The 17,646-nt window shown below is 40.8% G+C and overlaps 1 protein-coding gene across 6 annotated transcripts in view; it reads left to right on the forward strand.

The window, feature by feature from the left end:
- Positions 1-17,646, forward strand: part of anks1b (ankyrin repeat and sterile alpha motif domain containing 1B) — a 227,912-nt gene that overhangs the window by 83,192 nt on the left and 127,074 nt on the right. For 4 of the 6 annotated variants that reach the window (XM_046859927.1, XM_046859928.1, XM_046859929.1 and 1 more), the window contains one exon: positions 15,681-15,834. In XM_046859927.1, the coding sequence (XP_046715883.1) occupies positions 15,681-15,834 (154 nt within the window). Of the gene's footprint in view, positions 1-14,231; positions 14,506-15,680; positions 15,835-17,646 lie in introns of those variants that run through there. The other 2 variants (XM_046859932.1, XM_046859934.1) reach the window with 2 other exon arrangements.

Genomic DNA, 17,646 nt, shown 5'->3' on the forward strand with positions numbered 1-17,646 from the left:
AGCAGACCGTCCTTGAATGGTTCGGGCGTACTATAAAATCTTTCTATGCCGAATCTTTTCAGGTTAGTTAAACTCCTTGAAATTTATTTTATAAACTTTAATGTCCTGGTTTGACTTGAACGCCCCTCGTATTAGGTTGTATACTTACTGCATCACATTTCTATTTTTAGCATCATATTTATATGTATAATCAACCTTGTAGTAAAATATTTGAACATTGAGATTTTTACAGTGTGGTTTAAATCACATGTTCATGCAGTCTGTAGTGTTAATATATCTTTTTCTAGAAAGTGTACAGAGATGTATAATCAATGCTTCTGACATCTTCATTTTCTATAAGCCATTAGTGAAACATTTCCAGAACAGCAGGAAAGTCACCAGGAGCATTCCCTACTTCTGTCCTGAAGCTGTTTCCATTTCCTCTTGACATTTCTATTTGTCAGAATGAACAGAACATGCTGTTCCTTACCAGGCATTTTCGACTGCTGTGTGGATGGAGTGCGTGACATTTCTTGTTTAGATGAACAAACCAGCCCTCTACAAGAGATTCACTGAACTGAACTGTGGGTCGGCGATGACATTTGAGGAGTTAAATCTCGCCTTTGCCCTTAGCTTACTGTAGCACGTGTGTTGCATGACACTTTTTCTGAATGCAACAACATCTACTTTGCATGGACTCACATACACTTCTTATTCATATGATCAGATGCTGCAACCTGAAATGCGACCTAAAATTTGGTTCATTGTGACTGTAAATATGATTTTGATATGTTTAAAATATTAATGTGGCTGGAAAGTTTTAATTTGTGGAAGCGAAAACAAAAATAAAACAACTGCCTGTTTAATCTTTAATTTAGCATTCTGTATTGAATTTTATTCAAGCCAAATATTAAAAGTAAATTCAATAAAACCTGACTTCTCCAGCCATATGTGGTTCTTTTCTAAACTGTTACCACAATAATGAAGCCACACAATAGTATCAGACATCCTTGGATGCTGCATGAAGTTTTGCCTTTATTTAAACTAGAAGACCCAAAACTGTTTCAGCATGACAATGCCCCTGTGCACAATGCAAACTCCATGAAGATCTACATTTCATGGTTTCGAAGAAGTGGAAGATCTCCTGCTACAGAGCTCCAACCCTATTGAACATAATAAATGCGAACACTGACTGCACCGCAGGCCTCCTGACCTTCTCACCCCCATCAGTACCTGACTTTACTAACACCCTCATGGCTAAAGGTGCACAAATCTTAGAATCATAGAATCTTGTGGAACATCTCCCCAGTGGAGTGGAGGTAAATGAATTTAGAAATGTCCACACTAATACGTTTCTGTTTGAAAATACGCATATATTCCTCTCTGTTTTGGCCTTTTCGGGCCACTCCGAGTTGGTGCTGTCAGCCAATGAAAAGGTAGTTTTTCGAAAATACTTTTTTCCGTGTCGCAGCGTGTGATTGTGTGAAAACGGAGGCTTTAAAAAACTATGACTTTTCCCAGAGCCGGAAGATAAATACGACAGCTGGAAATGACGCAGGTCGAAGCGTCTTACTTTTTGCTCATGCACAGTAGGAAGGTGAGCGTTTTCGGATGTTTCAATGTTGATGAGCAACTGATTGATTAAACGAAAGTGTGGACCCGGAGCCGTTTTATAATTTATCTGGATTAGTGTAGTCGTAGTTTAAGTCTGGAATATTTAAAAACAAGCACATACCAATCCAACTGTCTACAAACTTCTTGCAGAAAGGCATCAGATTGAACCCTCCTGTAGTTAGTGCATTAGCAGGACGTATTGATTGTACACCTGATTTTGACGCCAAAAAGAGTGTTGACATCAGATATTATTTATTCCCCAAGGTTTTTACAACTGCCCCATTCTCCACAATCTCCAGTCTGCAATCCACTTCTCCAATTTCATTCAAGTACAATCACTCGAGTTGCGCTGAATTCTAAAGGTCCTTATTTGCCGCACATTTACCCCTCCAATTACAGCACATTGTATTTTTTTGGTTTTCTTTGTGCTTTTTTCCCTCACCAGTCATTAGTTATCGTATTTGCCTCATGGTGTTTTTTATTCAACACCGATTTTCTTGCCTTGTTTGGATTGTTTGCCTTTGCTTTTATGTACATAAAACCCTTGGGTTTAACTTGACCCTGTATACGTCCGCGCTAATCTTCTTATAGATGCTGCATTTAATCCGATAAGTCTTGCACTCTTTAATTAACTATGAAATAACACGACTTTGGTGACAAACAAGTCACACTGCCTGGAAGGTCAGTGTGATCCTGATGTTTCTTAGGCTTTAAACACAAATATTATTTGAGACAAACTTTAGCTGGGAGCATTTATTCTGCCCAAAATCTTCTTCCAAGCCACTAAGTCAGCGTGCTCCTGAGAGGAAGTGATTGTGTAAGTCATTCTGGAAAACAAATGTACACAATCTTTAAATTCCTATGGGTTAACATATCTGTACATATTAAAAATGATGGAAAAGCCACGTTTAAAAAAATACTATATACACCTTCAGTGCTTCCATAGGATTTAAGAGGCTTACTAGCAGCCAAGTTATGCTAATTAAATGCTCTTGATTAGCGAGAGTGACTACTTCTATAAAAGCCCAAATTTTAGCAATTTGCTGGTCTGGAGCATTCAGATTTGTGTTAATACAACTCTAAGAAGGAAAACATTAGCAATAATCTTGAGAGACTGGTTGAAAATCCTCCCTTGGCATGAAGAGCGGCTTTACACACTCTCGGCATCTCAACAGTTAATTTCTCAAAAAATTCAGTTGAAATACCTACGTGCCTCAAGGTGTTCTTCACTAGTTGGAGATTTGTTGTTCATCCCAAAGCAGTTCTTTAGGATTTAGGTGCAGTGACTGGGCAGGTCATTCGATGATATCACTCCAGATGACTATTTGCTTTTTAAATAATGATTACAGAGTTTACAGGCTCATTATCTTGTATAGTAAAGTTGTTTCCAATGAGCCACAGTCCAGACGGAATTGCATGGTGTATGTTGAAGTATGGAATGGTAGCCATGTTGGTTCAGGATTCTTTTCAGTTTCCAGGACCTTCCCTGCTCCAAAATAACCCCAGACCATTAAGCTTTTACCTCCATGTCTGACTGCTAACATCTTCTTTCCTGTCTTACGTACAGTAAGTGGTTGAAATGGTGGACTTTGGATCAAAAGGTTCTGAGTTTAAATCCTGTCCCCTGGTACTAGATTAAGTGTGAAAGGGAAAGTAACCTTCACAGTGATTCATAAATATGAAATATTGAGGTCTCTGTTTTGCATAAGCTAAAGATATTTAGGCTAATTTTTTTTTCACACACTTTATTCTAGCATGCAGGTGAATTCCTGTGTTAAGTTAACTGAAATATTGGGAATCGTTTCAAAATAACTGCTTAGAGGCAAATTGATTTCTGCATCTTTTTAATATTTCAAATCAGTGGGATGAAATGTTTATATGCACTGTCTTATTCTTCTTGTATTCTAACAAAAGCTTGTCACTATTCTCCGGTTGGATTGTTTCCAATTCCCTCTGACAAAACGTCTCTAGGTTACGTATGTAACCCTGGTTCCCTGAGGAAACGCCTCTGCGTGACCACGCTCTGAACCACGTGTGTAATCAGTCCAATGGTAAAACGCAACATGCATTTCAGTGGCCACAAGGGCTGACATGGACCAACCAATGGCCCTAGTGGTCTTTTTGGTGGCCCTGAGAGCCAAATCTGAAGCACAACGAAGCTCTCAGACATTGTCACTGACCGTACTCACTCACGTATATATATACGTGTGTGTGTGTGTGTGTGTGTGTGTGTGTGTGTGTGTGTGTATATACTGTAGTTTATATAATAGTGCATAGTTTAGTTTTTTCCAGATTTTCTGAATTTGTTTCTGTTTTTTTTCCTAATTTATCTTGGTTAGCTGATAACCAGATCTAAGCCTGGATTACATTTTTGATTCTGCCTACTGTTTTGGATTTGTTTGCCTGTTTTTCACTAAGCACTTGTATCCGCTATCGTGCATATGTGCATTACATGACATTTACTATGACTCTAAGATAAATGCCTGGACAAATCTCGAAGTGCTGTGCAAGTTTACACTTCTAATTGGTGTAAATTCACATACTGAATTTCGGAAAGTGGTCTGTTCCACAGCAATTTATGGATGTTCAGTTGTGTGTCAATGTGTTTTCAACTTGTGTGTCAATGCTGCACTGACTTTTTCTTAAATGTGTCATAAAGGCTTGGTTTGTTTGTATTTTCTGTGTAATAGATTAATCTATTTAGTGTGAAATGAGCATTTTAATGTGGTATGTGTTTTACAGTCTCATCACAATGCCAGTTTTTTTGCATGAGTGTACAGAGGATATAAAGTCCAACTGTGTAGGGAATGAGCCCGAAGGCCGATGCTAACAACCGATTCATTCTAATTAAATGAGGTATACATTTATTTCTGCTCGTGTTGAGTGTGCTGATACCCCTGAAGGAAATGCCTCATGTTTTGTTGATTTGTCCTCCTTAACTGTAGTTCTGAATATTGTTGAACTTTTACAGATGGTTCCCAAGTTAGGAGTTTGATTTATACTGTCAGGGAACCACCTGCTACGCCTCCCTCCAAGGCTCACACTCTCACTCAGCCTCTCCCTGCTCTAATCACCTACACCTATTCCCCATTTACCTTTCCGCTTTATAAGGTCCCGATTCCCCCCTCACTCACTGTCAGTCCCCACACCGAGATGCAGCCTGCCCAGTTCCCCACCAATCATTCCAAGGTGGCGTTTCTCATCTCGCGTCTAACCGGGAAGGCTTTGTCATGGGTGAGCGCAATGTGGAACGCCAATAGGGACATCATCAATGCTTATTCCCGGTTCACCAGGCACTCTGCGGAAGTGTTTGGGGTTGCAACGGCGGACCACTACTGCAGCCCCCACCACTCTGGGAAGGCCCCAGACTGGACTGCCGATGTCTGGGGGCGCCAGAGCCCATTATACGCAGGCTATCCAGCTTTTTGCGAGGAGCCTGTGTTCCAGTTTGGCTGTCCCTGCAGCCTATTTAATCCCCAGTCTCCAAGCCCCACTGAGTACACCGCTCAGTCTTCGAAGCCCCACTGGGGGCATCGCCCAGCCGTTGTTCCTCGCTGGGGGTGGTGTTTAGATCTTCAGTTCCACTGGGGGTGTTGCTCCGCCGGGAATATTTTCTGGGTTTGACCGCCCTGCTCCCAACCTCTAAAGAGGGCACTGCACCGTGCCAGAGTCCCTCTGAGGGTGCCGCCACACTCCATGGGACCGTGGTGAGCGCCGCTGCGCTCCAGTCCGACGCCTCGGACATCCTGGCCTCAAAGAGGTTTCACCCAGTGGCAGTTGTCAGCAAGCTCTGCGGTGCCCGCCACTGGCACCCAACCTTCCTCATGTCCCAGGTTGTGCGGGCCTGTCCAAGATTTTTGAGAGACGCTTTTGTCCACAGTGACTTCCATTTATTTCATTTTATACGTCTGAGTAATTGAGGGTTAAGGCCCTTCCTTAGGGGCTCAGCAGTGGCAACCTGTTGGTTCTGTGATTCAATGTTGGGCCATCAGAGCCAGCAAGTTTTTTTGTGCTGGATTAAACTCTGAATGCCCCCGGCAGTACCCTTCACTATTTGAGGTCCACAGTGACTTCCATTTATTTCATTTTATACGTCTGAGTAATTGAGGGTTAAGGCCCTTCCTTAGGGGCTCAGCAGTGGCAACCTGTTGGTTCTGTGATTCAATGTTGAGCCATCAGAGCCAGCAAGTTTTTTTGTGCTGGCTTAAACTCTGAATGCCCCCGGCAGTACCCTTCACTATTTGAGGTAACAACAAAGAGCCTGCACCTTTCGATCAATGTAGACATTGTGGATCATAATAGACCAGAATCACTGACTTACTATATATTTTTGTCTATGAATACGTATTAAATTCCCAATAGACTATTTATTTAATAGCATTGCTCCAAGACGTGCGGCATCCATATGTAAGTTTCAAAGGGAATTGCCTTACGGACAGCACTGTGAGCACTGCAGGCATCCAACCGATTGTAAATCTATGCTGCTTGAAACTATTGCTTTAAGCAATCAGATCGCAATTTGGCCACTTTGCAAAAAAAATTTCACATTGTCGTTATTCACTGATGGACACTTGAATAAAGAAAATTGTTCATGGCGATTGAAGCAAACTTTTTATATTCATTACAGTCCAAATCCATCTTCATGGTCCTTGAGTTTAACCCTCCACAATAACCTCATGGGCCTCTCCGTTCATGTGGCACCATTCATGCGAGGGAGCAGAATCAGAGCTCGGGTGTACTGGATACATTTATAGGGACACATTTTTTACGTTATAATTTATAATTCATAATCGATTTATTTCCGTAAACTTGCTTAGGGACAATGTCTATTAAAACTGAATTGAATTGAATTAGTTCTGTATCTCAGGGGCATGTGATTAGCTCGAGAGTGAGAGTGAAAAAAAAAACACTAGACTTTGATTATTGCTGCAAAAAAGAGCCAGTGAAGGAGCTAAATCATTTTAGAAGGCGATCATCGGCATTCTAAATGATCTGAACTGGAGATTTGAGTGGGTTTATTTTTTTGGTGTTGTAGAGGTGGTAGTGGTTAAGGCATTGGAGTTCAAATCCCAGCCACACCAAGCTGCCCCTCCATCTGCCAAATGCCATAAATTTATCAAGGGATCTGAAATTTGTCACCTAATCAGTTCAATTTTATTTAAATTTTATTTGTATATCACATTCAAGAGTGGACTTTGTCGCAAATCAGTTTTACAGAATAAAATAGATTCAGAATAAAAATATGAAATGTATCTCTATAAGTTTATCTCTAATGAGCAAGCTAGGTGATGGTAATAAAGGAAAAAAAGCCTCAGATAATACAAGGAAAGTTGCTTTAACTCATCACATGTAAATTCAAATTCTTTCTTTGCAGATCCCAGCAGGGTCAAAGCATAGGGTCAGCCATGAAGGGATCTGTAAGAGGAATTCGTAATAGTTATGAACTGTTCTGATCTACAGTTCCTTCTATCATAGCAATTGTAGCCCGAAACCATTGTACTAAAACTGTTCTTTTCATCTTCATGGTTTCTGAATGGTACCATTCGCAGTAATCTCATTAATTTGTAGTCTGTTATATGGAATTGTTCTTAGCAGCAACGAGTGGTGTCTAAGTTGGAAATCAGAAGAAATAAGGCCTAGAGAGCAGTGGGAGTCAAATACAGTGGTTTAGAATCTCAGAAGCAACTGTAACTTGCCAGAAAAAAAACATCCCAGTTCTTCAGATAGCTCCTATAGCTAAAAAAATACCTACTTACAAAGGGCTTGAATATAAGCAAATATAATTCAGACTAGACATGAACACTAATTCAAGTCCTGAACACTAATTAGAAGGCTGTTCTATAACTGTGGGGGTTTTAAAAGACAAAGCTCTACCCCCTGCTGTAAACTTCACTATCTGAGGTAACAACAAAGAGCCTGCATGTTTTGATCAACGTAGGCATGGTGGATCATAATAGACCAGAAGTTCACTTTGTGGCTGAGGTACTGCGGTGAGAGGCTTTTCAGCGCTTTACATAGTGTGTCAGCAGTGGTGGGCTGTGCATTTGGTATCTGGGCCTTCAGTGGAGACTTACCTGACTTAATCCACCTCTTAATACCACCACTATCAATACTATACAAAAACGCAATATAACCACGCGTGGCATTACAGAGAGAGAGGCATTTTACATATGGAGGGTGAATACCATTTTACTAAAGCAAGCTCCAATCCTCTACACTACAACCGCAACTGTGCCACCTACATAATCTGGAGCAGTTCAGAATCAATATTTGTCTAATAACATGAGAAAAACATAAACATTTTAATTAAAAAAACCTACTCACCAAAGATGCATACTCATAATGCATACTTATATGATTTGAACCGTTTCTCAGAGGCTAGAAGTCAGTGCTATTGCACTTAGGCAATTGGACTGGAAGTGGCGAACAAACCCTTTCCCGGCTGTGACAAGTGAGCTAGCTTCGGGGTTGGCCAACCTCCCCTCACGATGTCTAGCTTTTCTGGAAAAGTCCGCATTTAAAATGGATTTTTCAGACCAAATACATTTCTCTTCCTCCGTCAGCTATTGTGAGCGTAAAAACTCAGATGTATTAATGTGTGCAGCGTGCTACAGACATGTTTTGCTAGTCGAACTTGAATGTAACTGGCCCTGTGAGGCGAATTTAATTGGTTAAAGAAACAGTCCAATTGCTAATATAGTTTAAGGTAAAATGGCCAGCAGTACTGATTCAGAAGGCCCTGGGCAGATTAGATTGACATAGCAGCACTTAGAGGCTGAAATCTGATGGAATAAAGAATTTTACATCCACGTACTGGAAGCAGTGCAACCAAGAGAAACACTACGAAATGAAGAGAATAAACTGTTGGGAATAAATGAATACATTTTCATGTAACAAACTTTCTTTCGGCTTCTCCCATCAGGGGTCGCCACAGCAGATCATCCGCATGATTGATCTGGCATGTTTTTATGCTGGATGCCCTTCCTAACGCAACCCTCCCCATTTATCCGGGCTTGGGACCAGCACTAAGAGTGGCTGGGGCTGGTTCCCTGACCGGGGATCGCCGCATCCTAACCACTAGAGCACCAGGGGACCTTAATTTCATGTAACAAATAAAATTTCTTTTGTATATGTAGGTCAGTGCTTCTGATAGTGTTTAGGCCAGCACTGTGTGTCAGTAGTAATATTTAGCAATCAAATGCGAAATGTGATGAAACATGAATAAGCTGTAGGGGTCATGTGGTCATATCAGGTTCTAGTAATCGCTCTTGCGACTGCATTCTAGACTAACTTCCTAGATTGTTATAATACAGTAAAAATGAAAGAACACATTCACATGAGAATCACAAGGCATTTATGGGATCTCTGCTTCAAGCCATGCCTTTATTAGGACAGAAGATTATGCTGAGCCTTACTGCAAAGTTTATTGCGAGATTGATGAAACCAATCCTCTCCAAGCACTCGAATTGGGAGAGCCAGGACACACACTCAGAGTAGTACATCAAAGATAAAGCTGCCAAGTCAAGTAGTTTAAGAGCAAAAGGGTAGCAGCACTCTTGACCTTTTTTATTGTCTGATTTGCTTCATTTTGTGGAGATGGCTCTTTTTGTAGCAGTTGCCTAACAATGAGTTTCTCTTTTTTTCTTATTTGCTTTTCTCTTTAATCAAATCAATTCTCTCTGACTTCATTTAGTTAAGCGGTGGTTTGTTTTTACTGTTTGTTTTTCAGAGCTCATTTCGTGCCCAAGACCTGAGTGTTTGGAGCGGGAGGTCTCTAAATAGAGTTCTGGTTTTAATAACAGCCTCAAGGCGGCTTCTCTACTTGTGAATGTGATACCGTTATCCTCCACCAACCATATTTATTCTATTACCATCAGACAGAAGGAAATGCGTATTTCCTGTATCTGGCAGTAGATGGTGCAATTTAGTAATATTACATTTTATCGTTTAATTACTGTATAGGATTTTGGATTGCAGAATTGGCTACTGGGCACGTGACGTCACATGACATCTCCCTACTGTGCTGAATGTTTTATTATGTGACATATCCATGTTGTGCACAATCACAGAAACAGTGCATTTTTGCAAACTATCTTGTGACAGTTTGCAGCGAAACTAAAGCACATCTGGTGTTGAATTCTGCACCATACATTGAAAACGAAATGTAAATTCTAGCTGTTTAATTATTGTCCTCCATATTAGCTGACAGTGTCATTGTTATTGTCATTTCTTTTTCACCAGATCTTACTGAGGTTTTTTGTTTCTGATTTTCTTCTTAGCTTTTAGTCTACACTAGGAGTGCTTTTGATTGGTTTGCTTTCTCACTGCATTGCCAAAAAAAACTAATATACCTTGTATAAGGGTACATGATTGAAGATTCTCAAATAAACAAAGCTTTATTCATTGCTCACTGACATTAACAACCGAACAATCCTACAAATCACCTGATCCTGGAGAACACAAAGTTACCACACAATTGTGTGTGTTTTGTGTGTGTGTGTCTATATATATATATATATATATATATATATATATATATATATATATATATATATATATATATAGACACACACACACACACACACACACAGTATATACAGTATATATCATTAACGAGTGTATTCTCATACTATCCCATACTATATAATATGCAGTTCTACCTCTGGCATGTTAATCTTTATTCTATGTGACTCTCAGGACACTCCTCGGTCTCCGATGTGTTGAGATGTTATATACACACATCAGAGAGACAATGCCGCAGCGAGTGGCAGCCTTTACAGTGGCTTTGTGTGTTTTTTTCTTTTTTCTTTTCTTGTGTGTGCTTTTGTTGTATCTAATTATCTATACTATAAATATGGATTTTCACAAGCCGAAACTTGTTTATTTGAGGATTCAACTACTTTCTCTGAAAAAGTGTGTATGATTCCCCATTCACCTGACTAGGTGAGGAGGCCATATTGCGGCTGCAGAGTCAGTGCTAAGCTAAAGGCTAAGCGGCTAGCGAAGAAGAGCCGATATAAGCCTTCGGTACCTTCTGTAATTGGAAATGTAAATTCACTACCGAAAAAGTTTGACGAACTGACTGTGCTGGTGAAAAATGATAAAAGCTACAGAGTGCGGTTTACTGTGCTTCTCTAAAACGTGGCTCACGTCTAGCATTCCGGATGCTAACATGGAGTTACCCAGCTTCAGCACAGTCAGGGCAGACAGAGACGCTAAAGCCTGTGGGAAGTAGAAAGGAGGAGGACTTGCTATATATGTGAGCATGAGGTGGTGTAATCTTGAGCATTTGATCCAAAAAGGGCATCCCTATTACTTGCTCAGAGAGTTTGGACACGCCATTGTTCTCATTGTTTACATGCCCCTATGCGCCGGGGCGGCGGTAGCATGTGACGTCATCCATTCTACTGCTGCAAGGTTACAAACACAACACCCTGTTCCACCTGTGAGGAGGTTGTTGACTGCACTACTGACTACATCAACATCCGTATTAATGTTGTTGTTCCAGTATAAACTGTATGCTGGTATTCTAACAACAAGCTCTGCATAACGAACGACATCAAGGGTCTTTTAAAACAGAAGAAGAGGGCCTTTAAGGCCAGTGATCAGCAGAAGCTGAAGAGTGTGCAAAGGGAACTCAAAGTCCAGCTTAGGGAGGTGAAGGAGCAGTACAAGAGGAAGCTGGAGCAGATGTTGCAGAACAACAGCATGAAGGAGTTGTGGGACAGGATGAAGATAATCACCGGATGCAGTTTGAAGCGGGGTAACACCACTGAACAGGTTTGACCACCCCAGCTCATTCACACTGCAGTACATTGCAACCCCCACCCCCACTTCTGCTCTCTCTCTCACCCCCCTCAAACTAACTGTAGCACAGGGGAGAGTGTCCCTCCTCCCACGTTCACGGCAGACCAGGTGTGCAGAGAGCTGAGGAGGCTTCGTCAAGTGTTTTCAGCACCATCCTGCCTCTGCTCCTCAGAGATAAAGTGACAGAGATGGGAGTGGGCTCACACCTGGTGGCATGGATCACCGACTACCTGACAGGCAAAACTCAGTATTTGCGATACTGTGCTCTCTCCGGTCCTCTTCACCCTGTACACATCGGACTTTCAACACAACTGCCACGTACAAAGTTTGCAGATGACACTGCTATTGTGGTCTGTATCTGGAGGGGACAGGAGGAGGAGTACAGGAAACTGATCCAGGACTTCAGTGCATTGTGTAAATTTAACCACCTGCAGCTCAACACCACAAAGAGACCAGGGAGATGGTGGTGGATCTCAGGAGACCCAGGCCTCAACCGGAGCCTCTGACTATTAATGGTGATTGTGTGGAGATTGTAAAGACCAAATACCTGGGAGTGCAGCTGGATGCTAGAATGGACTGGACTGCAAAGACGGATGCTCTGTGCAGGAGAGGACAGAGCCGGCTGTACTTTCTTAGAAGGCTGGTGTCCATCAACATCTACAAAAAGCAAATCAGATTGTCATAACTAGTGCCCCCTTCTATGTGGCGGTTTGCTGGGGAGGCAGCTTCAAGAAGAAGGATGCCTCACGTTTGGACAAGCTGGTGAGGAAGGCGGGCTCAGTTGTGGGCTTGGAGCTGGACAGCCTGACATTAGTGGCAGAGAGACTTGAGGCTTGAGTCAATCATGGACAATCTACTGCAATAAATACTATTTTATTTATTTTATGTTTGTGGATATTGCTGTAAATTTCCCACTGGGATGAATAAAGTATCTATCTATCTATCTATCTATCTATCTATCTATCTATCTATCTATCTATCTATCTATCTATCTATCTATCTATCTATCTATCTATCTACATATCAGATATTGGTCAGAAATTTTTGGTCACTTTCTAAATAATAAAAATAGAGCGCATCTACTAATAATCATAAAGTATATAAATAAATCTTTTTACAGATGCTAATATCTTATAAATAATGCATCGTGATACTAATGCCATCTTGTATCTGATGCACAGGTTTTTAAATTGATGCATCAAAACATTATAATCTGCATCACTTTATTTACATTTATGGCACTTGGCATAAATTTCCTTATCCTGAGTTACTTACAAAAGTCTTTGTCAATAAATACTTTTTGATACTCAAAAGCTAAAGTACCAACGCAAAAGGGAAGGAACATTTTGGACTGATCAGAAAGTCAAAAAGTTCAAAACCCAGCACAATCAAGCTTCCACTGTTGGGCCACTGTTGAATCTGCTAAAGTGTGGGTTGTGAGGTAGAGAGGTTCATTTTTCTGACTTTGTAGGAGTTGGTGGACAGTGGAGCAGTGGGCTGATATCGTACAGCTGCATTCTGAATCAGAGAGTTGAGGAACGGAGGTTGAACGTCCTTCAGGAAAGACGTGCCAGGAGCGAGTTGCAGTAGTCCAATTTTGATATGAAAGAAACAGATAAATTCTCCAGAGGAAATCCACATTAACATGTTTGATTAGCATTGAGAGAAGATAAGGCCAGCTGGTTGCCCATGGTTACCCCAAGGTTGTGCCCAGTGACTGAAAGTGAGATTAGAGAGTTGTCTAGGAGAAAGTGAAAGCTCAGTGGATTATTAAGACTTTGAAACGTAAGGTCACAAGTTCAAATCTCAGCACTACCAAGCTGCCACTGCTGGGCCCTTGAGCAAGGCCCTCTGGATAAGTATTAATGTCTATAGAAATCAGAATGAAGATCTTGGTTGGTGTGGAGATTAGCAGCAAGTTTAGCAGCTCAGATTTACCAATCCAAAACACACCATGCTTTAATTATTGTTTTTTTTTTCATTATGGATCAATTCAGAAATGCAACGTATTCTTATGGCAATGAAACTGACCTTGAGTTAAAGCTTGGGGGCAAGACCACTTCACTCAGGATTAAAATATCTGATGTCTTTTTTGCACATATCCCAGGATGTCAGGAAGCTGGGGTCAGAGTGCAGTGTCCGCCATGATACAGAGCCCCTCGAGCAAATAGGGTTTAGGGTTTTGCTCAAGGGCCCCAAGAGTGTCAACTTAGCAAATCCAGGGCTTGAACTGCTGACATTTTTTCCAGTTTTACACTTTTAACTGTTGGGAAATTGTATTAAATAAATATATAATTAGGTTTCTGAACAGCTGTTGCCCAGGCGTGTTGCTTCACAGTTCCTGTGTGTCTTCACTGAAGATTTCAAACGTTTTTTTTTGTGTCAAACGCTCCACGCTTTTTCTTTTTTTTCTGTCTTTTTAAAACTCCTCCACTACTTGCCATGCTGTGCTGTGAAAGGGGCTTCTGTGTCTCTAGTGAACCTCCAGTGTCTTCCCCCTAAAATCAGACATGCAGCAGTAATGAGAAAATCACAGGAAATGACAGAGCGCATTCACATCAGATACAGTAGCTACTGTTTCTACAAAAGACTGAAAGAGAATGGATAAAAACAAATTGGGAAAAAAAACACAAAACTGGGGGGGGAAACAGGAATAGATCACAAAAAACTGAATCTAACCCTGGACCTTTTTTCATTTTTTTGAGAAAGGAAACGTGACCTGGTAAGGTCGAGGGAGTGAGGGAAGTTGGGGACAAAAAGGTGAAGTTGAGGTTTGTCAGGTGTCACATGGTGCAGGGACAGGGTTGAAGTTTCAACTGGAGGTTCAGGCGCATTTTCTGTCACAGTGCAGCTGATAATTAATGCTTTAAGCCTTGCGTGTTTGTGTGTTTGCTTCCTTTTTGCACGTAGTTGCTCTTTGGCCATATCTCTGCCATCAGACAGCGAGAGAGAGAGAGAGAGAGAGAGAGAGAGAGAGAGAGAGAGAAAGGGGACAGGGGGGAAGAAGAGACGTGGGAGAGGTCTGGATATTTGGAAAGACGAGGACATTTAGCCGAGTTGGTCTTACATTCAATGGTCAAGACAGAAGAACAGACAGATTTACAGGTACAGATTACAGTGCGAGACTAGCCTGTGTGTGTGTGTGTGTGTGTGTGTGTGTGTGTGTGTGTGTGTGTGTGTGTGTGTGATTTTTTCACTTGTTCGCTTCTTCCTTGTCTTACTTTGTGTGTGTGTGTGTGTGTGTGTGTGTGTGTGTGTGTGTGTGTGTGTGTGTGTGTCTGGTGTGTGTGTGTGTGTGTGTGTGAGAAAGAAAAAGAGAGATACAGACTTGTAAATGTTTTACAATAAGAATAGATCTATAACTAATATTCCAATCTCCGATCCGAAAACACACGTCTCTGTGTCACTATTTTCCGCCTCCCTATCCGCCGACTTCCTTTTATTTTCCCAGGAATTTCCTTACAGCGTCAGAGATAAAGTGTGTGTGTGTGTGTGTGTGTGTGTGTGTGTGTGAGAGAGAGAGAGATAGTTAGTAAGCAGTTGGAGTTTAGAGGAAGTGAGTGGCTCAGGTTTCCCACCCATGCTGTACAGGAAACGGTCCACAAAGGAAGAGTGGATTCTTTGGAGAATTATTACAAACAGTTGATTTTTTTTTTTTGCCTGAATTCCAGTAGAGACATGCCGATGAGTTGAGCTTGAACTATGGATCAGTTTCTTGAAGGGTTTGAAGGACAGTGCATCTGGTGTTCGGAAAGTTCCCATGTGGGGCTTGAAGTTTGCTGGTAGATGGGAATGTTGATCTGTGGCATCTCAGATACTTTCGAAATCAGTGTCTGTTGACAAAACCAGGGTTTATTTTTGTTTGAGATTATAAAAAGTGCGGAAGCCCTTTTCTTGTGATCACGACTGTATTCTGTGTATTCTGTGTAAGAGCATGTTTTAGAGGCAGAAGCATCGCAGCATCATGAATGAATACACATTTGATATGTTAAGATCACGAGAAAATGAAGTTGTGATATTAGAAAACAGGAAAGAATAAAAATATGATAATGCATGGCCTTTAAGGACTTCGGTAAAAAAAGAGACCTGCATGTGCAAAATGCTTTACAGACAGTTCTTTTCCGTCATGAAAGTGGTAGAAAGAAATGGATGACAGAAAGATGGTTTTGGATGACAGAAAGTGAACGCGCTCTTTTTTTTAATCTGCAGCTCATAAGCTTTGTCGGTTTGGGAATTTTCGGCTGAATAACGTTTTTTTCTGCTCTGTTTTTAACATGCAGGAGTCTAAACATTGTGTAGAGATCATCCAGTCTTCCTCTCTGGACGTCTTCTCGCCTGAAGAAGAAGACAATCCATACGAGTCAGTGACTACAGCTGTCACTCGTAAACCCTGCTCGCTGGACATCCACCTCTTTAACAGCTGCCCTCGCAACGGTCAGTTCTCCTCCTCATTTCCTCCTCAATCTCAAGTCATATCGTACTTCATTATAATGATCACCTGCAACATGCAGTGACGCTCGTGACCCTTTTACCAATTTCTTGCTTGAGCAATTCTGATTAAATGTGATCAAATATTTGTGTACTGTACACTATTTGGACAAATGTATTGCGACACCCAGATTTTTAAATGTGCTACTTCCCCAAAACTGTTACAACAAAATTGAATAATTGTATAGGACGTCTTTATAGCATGAAAAATTCCCTCAACTTGAACTATGAGATCTAAAAACACGTTCCAGCCATTGAACAAATCCACCTCCATGAATATCTGCTTTGCAAGAGTTGGATATTTTGGAGAACCTCCTGCTATAGAGCTTTGAACTCTATTAAACATAACAAATGTGAACCCTGAATGCTTCCCAGGCCTCCTCACCTTCTCACCTACATCAATATTTGACTTTTTCAACACCCTTGAGGCTGCATGGGCACAAATTCTCCACACAAAATCTAGTGGAACATCTTCCCAGAAGAGTGGAGGTTATTATAAGAGCACATTGGGAGTAAATGTGGAATGGGAAATTCAAGAAATAGCACATAACAATCAATGGTCAGGTGTTCACAAACTATTATACAAAACACAAGATCAAACTTTATTAATCCCAAAGCTAATTCTTTTCCCAGAGGTTCCTTCAGAGTGCAAGAAAAAATAAATTAAAGTGGAATATAATTTTAAAAAGTTAAAAATTAAATATATATGTATTCATATGCAAAATATATTCAAAGATACAAATGTTTTTAAATTTTTATTCATTGAGCAGAATTATCCTTAATGAAATATCTTTAACTGAAAAATGTATGGGATACAGTTTTCTTTAAGTAACCGCAGTAACCCCTCTATGTTCCTCGAAAATGTCAAAGAATTGCACTGTATCTGCAGCACCATATACATAGGTGGTGTGGTGATTAGCAATGTTGAGGCACTGATACAGAAACACAGGCATTTTCAAAATGTGAAATGGTTTTAGGCAGTGAAATCTTTCATTTGTGAAATTGAATTTATTGTGTTTGGGAAGCACCTGTATTTTGGGCCATGTTTCTGACTGGCAAAGCTTTTTGTGGAGAAGAGGATAAAGTTTAATGAGCTTTGCCAAGTCTAATCAGATGTCATTTAAACAGCATACAATTGCATTAAATGGTTAAAAATAAAAAAGTACAAATAGTTTTAGGTAAATCAACTTGAAATAATGTAGGTAAGCGATAGTTTGTGGTTAAGGCTCTGGGTTATTGATCAGAAGGTCGGGAGTTCAAGCCCCGGTATCACTAAGCTGCCACTCCCTTAAGCATGGCCTTTAACCCTCTGTGCTCCAGGGGTGCTGTATCATGGCTAGCTTTCAAACATCACTAGGATATACAAAGAGAGAATTTCACCGGTGCAGAAAGTCATAGAGCATTTGCATGAAATTGTAAAGTCTTGCTTTGTATTTTCATTTGGTAGACTTTTGAGATTCAGTGTTTAAAGAAGGTCTTACTATCTTACTTGCTTTATGTACATCGATCTACATGGTGTGTTTTTTGCGCCTGAGAGTAATCTCTGCTGTTAAAGCACACACATACACACACACACACAGACGCAGATGCACACACACACACACCTGCACACACACACACACACACACACACACACACACACACACACACACACACATACACGCACACACCACATACACACTTAAAAAAAATGAAGAGGCACTCACCGTCCAGCTGAAAGTCCTTCACATCCCTACAACACCTACCTGAATCTGAAGT

This window comes from Silurus meridionalis, chromosome 10 (assembly GCF_014805685.1).
Source record: "Silurus meridionalis isolate SWU-2019-XX chromosome 10, ASM1480568v1, whole genome shotgun sequence".
NCBI lineage: Eukaryota > Metazoa > Chordata > Actinopteri > Siluriformes > Siluridae > Silurus > Silurus meridionalis.